Genomic DNA, 8,415 nt, shown 5'->3' on the forward strand with positions numbered 1-8,415 from the left:
GAGAGAGAGGAAGGGCTACGAGAATGCACAAGGAGAAGAAAAAGAAGAAGAAAGCCGGTCCGATTTGACCGGTTTGATCCGGTTTGATTCGATTCGGCCAATCCAATTCAGGATACAAAATTTTGAATTTTTATTTTGCCTTGGGACCGAAAACGAGGCCCAAAAATTTCGAAAAAATTCTAGAAAACTCAGAAAAATTCGTAGAGTTCAAATATATTTTTAGTTTTGTCACGTGGTCTTTAAATTAATTTTTAAAAATCATCAAAGTTTTATATTTTCGAAAAATTGAACCCTATTTCTAAAATTTGAAAAATCGAACCCTATTTCTAAAATTCGAAAAATTTCAAATAATTTCCTAAAATTTAAATAAAATAAAATATTAATATTTACCCATAAAATAATAAATTTAAAAATTTGGAGTGTTACATTTGATCACCCTAGAAATTGATTTCTAAAGAGACATTATTTGAGTTTTACCCAAATTTAGTAAAAAAAAATATAATAATAATAAGAAAGAGAACAATAAATTGAAGAAAAAAAAGGGAGAGTGTGATATCTAATAATTGGTATAAATGGGAAATAGAGAAGCTTAGTTGGACAGGATTTAAAGTTAAAAAACTGATTCATAATTTTTTTTTTTTTGGAAATTCTTACTAGATTTTGTTCTATCATAAAAAGAATGGTAGGACCTACATATAAAATTAATCTGACTCATGTATTTATATTTTAAATTTATAATAAATCAGGTTTATTTAAAATTTTCAGATAATTATCACAAGCTATATTTTTATAAAAGTTATTAAACTTTAATTTTTTAATAAATCTTAAAAATTTAAAGGTTTTCAGGTTAACATATTAATATGTTAATTATTTTATAAATAAAATTACATAACTAGTGATTATAGGTGGAGAAAAAACAAAAAAAAGAAAATAGTTAATAGGTCAACTAAAAATTTTTAATTTTCGATATAATTATTTTTATGAAATCAAATTGAAGTTACATTATTCTTAAATTTTTTCCTTAAGTTCTTGCTTTATGGACAATGATTGGTGGATTGATGATCTTCCGAACATGCCGGCCAAGTTGTCTGCTACTGCTATGGATTAGTTCCTGGCCATGGAGCATTGATGATGAACAGTATTCTTTCACACCTGACGTCTTGATCATTATATATGTTAATATCATAATATGCTTAATTTATATATGCTAATTCAATGGCTAATCCACTTCCTACATATGCTTTCTTAATTTGTCTATTCAACAAAATTAGTATTATAATTAACCTAAATAAGCAACCAAATTAGGAACAAATTAGATGTCATGGATCTGTAAATGCAACCATGAGGAACAAAAGAGATTGAGGGGTAAAAAGTTGGCGAAGTCTTTTCATTTTTTTGCTTTTAGCTTCCAAGAAAACTTTCTCCAATCAAATTGCAACTTTCATGAGTAGTCATGATCACCCTGTTCAACAACAGGAAGCAGAGTTGATGGCTAATTCCTTGAATGCTTTACAGTAAATGTTTAAACGAAAGGCATTGTAGTAGTGATATGAAGTATCAGAGGCAGTTGCCACTTTCCCACCATTGGAATTGCTAGTAATGAAGCAAATGCACTCTTCAGCGTGCTAAATAGCATGCAAAGATATGCAGCTTTCTGAAACGTTGAAATGAAAAACAAATGAGAAGAAATAGATGAACTAATTAATATATATTTCCATATAAGAAGCTGAATATAAGGAGATAAACATACTCCTTAGTTATTATTTTTCCTTGATGTGCATGGTGGCCTGTCTTCCAACATCAAAATCCTTGCAGGCCTTATTAAATCAAAAAGCATCTAAGAGACTAGCTCAAAAAAAAAAAAAAAAAAAGAAGATTAATGGGAGATCAAAAAAGAACAAAGAGCCAAAGATTTGATTAACAAAAAACAATCAATCCTTGTCAAGCTAGCCATTTCCCATCCATGCTTTCAATTTCTCCAATGTCCATGCTGTGCATCACAAATTACAAAAACCAATCAAAACCACAATTAGTGAACTCATCATTAATCATTTGTCAACGGCTTTTGTATTTGCGTGGAATAAAATAAACTTCTTTCCCAATACTCAACAATTAACACTTTGTGTTTGGAAGAAATGTAAAGAAGTAAGGTAAAGTAAAATAATAGAAGATAAAATGAAGTTTTTTAATATCATATTGTTTGGGAGGGATGTAAGATAAATGATAGTTTACTTAGATTAAAGATATGGAAAGATAAAAATTGGTAATAATTAATATTTAATTTATAAAAACCTTCTCAATAACCTATTTTAGTGAGTTGAGAAATTTAGGGTTTTGAAAGTTTTAAAAACCTCTAAAAACTCTGAAAAACCTTATTCTCCCTCCAAAATAAGTTTATATGTCTTAATTATATTAAAAAACTTTACAATACTTCCAAAAACTTGCTCCAAACGAAACGTAATTGGTTAACACTAAATAATAGTAATAATAAGTGAATAATAAAAAATGGGAAATTAAATCATGGTCTGATTGAACTGATGCAAGCCTTTATAATAAAGCCCATAAACTGCCCGGTGAGGCACCGCAGTCCCTAGCCTGGGTCAAAAAAAGGCCTTAATTTTTTCAGAAGGTAAATGTCAAAGTTCAAAGACGAAATCATGCAGCAGTAGCCAACCTCTTGGCTAAATTGTATGTGATTAGGTGGGTCAATGCATAATTTTGATGATTTTAAGACCAAACTTTGATCATTTGAAATTGCTTAGCAAAACTTCGTTTCGTAGCAAGAAATTACATACTACTCTGGTGCAAAGGCACATATGGAACAGAAAATATTTGCTCATATCTTATGAAATTTGAAATTTCGGATTTTTACCAAGGCAGGGCAGGATCATGGTAATAGTCTTGGGAGCAGTAATCATCAAAATGTTGCTGCAAACATAGATCATTTGCATTCAACCAGGCTGGGAATTCAATCATCTGATCGAATGGGTGATAACCATCATCCTCTGTCTTCACTTCTGGACTAGTTTCCATGGTCTTCAAGAATTTGAACCACCATGCTGATGTGACCAAATTCATGGTATCATTCCATTCCATCTGATGTTGTTCTCCTATTGATCTGATCTCTTCCATCTCCTTATCATCCATCACTTGGTGCAAGCCTCGTCCACCATAAGTTTCGGTTAGGTCAGACACTGCAGGAGGCATCCCTTCTTGCGATTTTCGAACTGAAGCAATTTCCTCAGTGGCAATGGAAAGAGAAGAGGAGGGAGAAGAGAATGATGATGGAGATGAGGATGAGTAAACCGATGATGGGTTGTTGCTGCTGTGGTAAATAGTGGTGTCTAAGTCGTTAAAATCTTGAAAATTGAGATTTAGGCCTAGGGTTTGATTTGGAAGGGGGAAACTGAGATTTTCATCAGTGACAGTTGAAGGAAGATTTGGAGAAGTAGACCAGCAAAAAGGATATGGAGGAGAAGGTGGTGCATGGGAGAAAGAAGTGAAGGAAAGGGTGTCTATATAATTAGAGAAATTGGCCATGTTTGATGGATATATTCTGGGATTCCTTCTGGTTTTTATCTTTCCCTCTTGTTCAAAACATGGCGGGGTGGAAAGCTGCACTGGAAGTGAAGATTGTTGGTGGTAGTCTTGTTGATGTTGCTGCTGCTGTTGCTGTTGCTGTTGGTGCTCATTGGCTTGTTTCATAGATGCCCTATGGAACTTTAGGGCAGCAACAATCTCTCTCCTAGCCTCAGCCATATTAAGAAGCCTTTCTTGGTAAGGCTTACTGGTATGGAGTCTCCTCCTAACCTGTTTTTTGTGCTGCTGAGGTTGCTGGGGTTGCCGGGTTTGTTGGTTTTCACTTAAAACTTCACCAAATTTGGTCATATTTTGGCCAGAAAAACTATAATCATCAACACAGCCACGGTCTTTTGGATTCATGGGGTCTTTGGTTCTTGAGGAGGTTAATTGCTTCACTAGGCTACGGATGTAAGCACCAGAGAGATGATGCTCCTCTTTCAGCTTGTTATGTTTATCTATTTCCATTCTTTCTTTGGTTTCTTGCTTAGATGATGATCTACCCTCATATCTCTGTCTCTTTCAATCAATTTAGTAAATATAGAAAGAAGGTGGTGGCTGAGAGAACCATGATTTATTTTTCTATTTGCTTAGGGACAAAAGTACAAAATGCAGAGAGGCAGAGGCTGATCCGGTGTACTGGTCCAGGGGGCCCTCATGGGTGTTATAAATACTGGTTGAGGACAGTCTAGGGTTTTTGAATATTTTTGGATTTTTCCCATTTTGGCAAACTACAATTGTTACCGTTTTTTTACCCGCCTTAAAAGATCAGTTAGGATGTTTCTATTACTGGCCTGCCCCTATCCTTCTATTGCAATTGCAAAAGATCTTCTGTTGTGCCTCAACTATTAAAAATATAGTGCCATTGCATATATAGAAATAGCAAATATATATATTGAATACAATTTTACAAAGCACATCTCTCTCCCAAAAACTAGAAAAGATTGTATAGCATGTTTAACCGGAAACAAACAACCTTACCACTGTGCTTAGACATGATTTCTCTGCTTTACTGCATGGTGCCTTAATGTTTTGACAGAGAAGACTAATGGATTCATCAAAAGAAAAAATATAGGCAAAGTAGAATGGTCCTTATCATGTACTAAAAGTGACAATCAATGATTCCTAAGTCGCTACCAGCCAAGAATATAAAAATGGCTGGATTCTTGAATTGATAGGGGAATTGGGGTTTTTTTGGTAATTAGATAGTTTTCTCGACTATAATCTCTTGATTTACTCACAGCCAGAGGGCATTTTAGGCATGAAAAGGTTGATGGGTATTTTAGTATATTGATTGCAAGTACCATGGGACCAGGCTAAAAAAAAAATCAGCAAAAGCCGTGTATGGAGACTGACAGAAGAATCTCCATTACTGTTGTAACCATCTCTTTTTCATTTCCTTTTTTTAGAAGAGAGAGAGAGACAGAGAGAGAGAGAGAGAGAGAGAATTCCAATTTTTTTGTTTAAAACATTTTTTTTTTGTCAATCTGTTTAAAACAATCTGTTCAAACATGACTTGTTTCTGTTCATATGAAACAGAGAACTTGGACCTTTTGTATAAAGGCATTCCACAACATGTTAAAGACAGAAATGCTCCATACCATCCTCTTTTCTTTCCCTTTCTTGATGCCTTTTTCCCTGAACATTTTACTAGCAAGTTTTCACTCTAATTGGGGAGTGGCAAGGGCAAGCATGGCTATTGTGCCATTTAGCAGAGCTTTCAGGCAACAATAGCAGTGGAAATAAAGCCTAGAGAAAAGAATTTATTACTGCTATAAATATAAAAACCAAGAGCAGCAGCTAAAGTTTAGAATAAAGAAAAGAAAATGCAGCAATTATGTTTAAAAACTAAACTTCTAATTTTATATTATAGTTTTTGTTCAAGAGGATTAATTGTGTTTGTGGGAGAAAATATTATATTTTATTCAAAAAATATTGTAATTAAATATAACAGATCCTACTTATTTAAAAAATATTTTTCTTAACAACTTTTCGAAATCTCACATCAGTATAGTGTGTGTATATAGTGTGTATAGTTAGTTTATATAGGTTAGCATATCTTGGTAAAATTATTATGATTTTATCAAGGGGTGTGTCTTGTCACTGAATCACCTGGGTGCGTCTATATACCTTTAGAGAAAAAAAACCATAGTGCTCGAGAGGGTGAGCCAGTGTGCGTGTGGGCTTAACCCTCCACATATTAGTCGTGTACATATGGTTCGCTACATGAAGGGCTGGTCTTTCGGGATCCCACATCAATTGTGGATAGCGTACGTAAATGGTTTATATAGTTTAGCATGTCTTAATAAAATTGCATGGGCTTAGCCTCCCCAACACATGAGTCGAGTACACGTGGTCCGCTGTGCAGATGGCTAATCCTTCGGGATCCCATATATGTCATTCCTAAAACCATCTTCAATAATATCAATTAATATTTAATTTATTTTTGGAATTATAAAATTTAAATTATAGTGGAAATTAAATATAATAAAAAAAAGAATTAAGTTAAGAAGATTATGTCAAACACTAAAATCTCTTCACACTAGCTGATTTCACTAGCATGTGCAAGAAAATATTCAAACCTTTTATACCACGTTTTATTTGCTGATAAACATAAAAATAATAATTTTTTTTTTCAATAACGATCAAAAAGAAACAAAAGATTTTGAACACCAAGTCAATATAGCATATCAAGTTCTAAAACTTTCAAGTTTGAACAATTTGATAACTCCAAGTGATGAAGACCAGTTGCTACCTGTAATCTCTGTTAGAAAGCCACAACATCCACCTCCTATTCTAACATACACGTGTTTTTTAGAAGCAAAGCTAACTCATCTGCATGCATATATATATATATATATATATATATATATATATATATATATATATATATATATAATTTAGTTTAATATGAAATTATATAAATGATTGAGTTGCTTTACACGTTAAATAATTTGTCAATTCAATTTTACAACCGAAATATTTATTGCATTTCCTTCATTAAGTGTAACTAAATGGTTATCACTTGATAATTAGTTATTATTAACTTAATACAGACTCAATCATATAACTTTGTGAACGGTTGAAACTCACAGTTCAAGCCAGACTCTGATATTATATTAAATTTGAAAAAAATTTTGAATAAATTATACTTAAATTCAGTTTAATATAAATTTTATATAAATAATTAAATTATTTTACACATCGAAATGAATAGCCAGTTTAATTTTACAACCCAACATTCTTTCTCACATTTTTTTCCCACACAGCTAACTAATCATCTATAACAATTTAAGAACAATGATAACAACTCAACGTTTAGATGATAAAGCCAAATGCACCTTCACTAGAATGATCACTACGTTGGTCTCATGTGTATCACTAATTTTGAACTAAATGAACATTTCTAATAAACCTTGCACAAAATATATATGCTTAGTGTTATAAAGACACGTAAATTTAAGACACGTACAAATACACAATTACACAATATAAAAAAAGAAAAAAAAACACATGATTTACGTTGTTCGAACGTAAGGTTTACGTCCATGAATAAGATGAGAGAAAAATTCTACTATGATGAAAAAGAGTAATATATAATCATTCAAAATTTTCAAATCCTAATTAATTCCAATGTGTTTTTTGAATATCTCACAAATCTCAAATATATCGTAAAGAGCAGAATATTATAATATTTATACTAATCTTATTGACCCGTGTCCTCCGCTACTACTATAAACCTCACTTTTTATTCCGAACGGGTCACAACGCAAAATTTTCTAATCAAATCACAATTCAGATCCATCAAGACAAATTTAAAATTCAAGCCACGTAAAAAATAACACTTAAAAATCTCTTACCTTTAAGAAACTGAAACTCATCGCAATCATAGCCTCGAGTTAATTAAGTTTAAATCGCCTAATTATGATCAAACTGAAAACCAAGATTAATTTTAAGTGAAACCCATTTAAGAAAATAAGGGGGTAACATAAATATAAATAAACAAATAAATAAAAAGAAGAAGAAATTGAGGTTGAAACATTCAAGTTGCAATGTGAATTAGCTTATTATTAGATGCATTTTGATCAAGCAGAAACAGGATAAAATTATAGAATAATTATTTGAGCAATATAATAATAAAAGCAAATGGATATATATCAAAGAGAGAGAAAAAACTGGCCTTGTAAGAGCGGATAAAGATGCATATATGACATTTGCTTTCTGAATTCTGATGACGGAACGCCAGCTTCCACCAATCCCATTCAAGATCAGATGGAAGAAAAAAATATATATATTAAAAATAAAAAGATGGGCTTTCAGTGAATCAGAAATACACACCCAACCAAGCCAACCCCATACGGATATATATATAATACCTTCACAGTGTTTAAAAGAAAAGTGTAGTTAGAAGATGAGATGAATCCAATTTCTTGTATAAATTCAGTACCCTCATACCTTGCAGGGCTCTGCCTGCTGCTCCTTTAACTGTGAGGTCCTCTCATTTTTTTTATAGGCCAAATTACATTTTTAACCTCTGAATTATGTAATCATTAATACTTGTCTCTATATTTTTAGAAGTCAATAATTTAATCCATAAATTTTGATTCTACCAAATTGAACTTCCTTTCAAGCTCCTTGAGGGGTGTAGAAGAGACGGTGCGGGCCAATAGACGGGTGTATTCATTGGGACTGAGCTTTTGGACTCCCACATCGATAAAAGATGTTTGTGTATGAGGTTTATAAGTGTTATCAAGACTCCACTCAATCAGTAATTACCTTGATTTAAGTATTGGTACAGTAAGTCTTTATGCCTTGTGCATATGTAGCTGCCCACTC

General features: G+C 32.4%; 1 protein-coding gene across 3 annotated transcripts; it reads right to left on the reverse strand.

Annotated features, from left to right (window-relative positions):
* Positions 1-1,358: 1,358 nt before the first annotated feature.
* LOC110673660 (uncharacterized) lies at positions 1,359-4,227 on the reverse strand. Of its 3 annotated transcripts, XR_009148325.1 has the most exons (4): positions 2,873-4,227; positions 1,751-1,990; positions 1,583-1,654; positions 1,359-1,462 (listed from the first exon to the last, which is right to left on the reverse strand). XR_009148325.1 is itself a non-coding variant. In XM_021836796.2 (2 exons), the coding sequence occupies exons 1-2, from the start codon at positions 4,045-4,047 to the stop codon at positions 1,942-1,944; spliced, it is 1,224 nt and encodes a 407-aa protein (XP_021692488.2). In that variant the 5' UTR covers positions 4,048-4,227; the 3' UTR covers positions 1,682-1,941. The 3 variants fall into 3 exon arrangements, 1 of the variants encoding a protein (XP_021692488.2); XR_002498521.2 differs by having other exon boundaries at positions 1,359-1,654; XM_021836796.2 differs by lacking the exons at positions 1,359-1,462; positions 1,583-1,654 and having other exon boundaries at positions 1,682-1,990.
* Between the last annotated feature and the right edge of the window lie 4,188 nt (positions 4,228-8,415).

This window comes from Hevea brasiliensis, chromosome 4 (genome assembly GCF_030052815.1).
Source record: "Hevea brasiliensis isolate MT/VB/25A 57/8 chromosome 4, ASM3005281v1, whole genome shotgun sequence".
Lineage (NCBI taxonomy): Eukaryota > Viridiplantae > Streptophyta > Magnoliopsida > Malpighiales > Euphorbiaceae > Hevea > Hevea brasiliensis.

Coding starts and splice junctions, on each gene's coding strand:
- LOC110673660 (XM_021836796.2), bottom strand. CDS start 4,047: ATGGAAATAGATAAACATAACAAGCTGAAAGAGGAGCATCATCTCTCT. Junction 1,991..2,872: donor CATGATCCTGCCCTGCCTTG/GTAAAAATCCGA, acceptor TGTGATGCACAG/CATGGACATTGGAGAAATTG.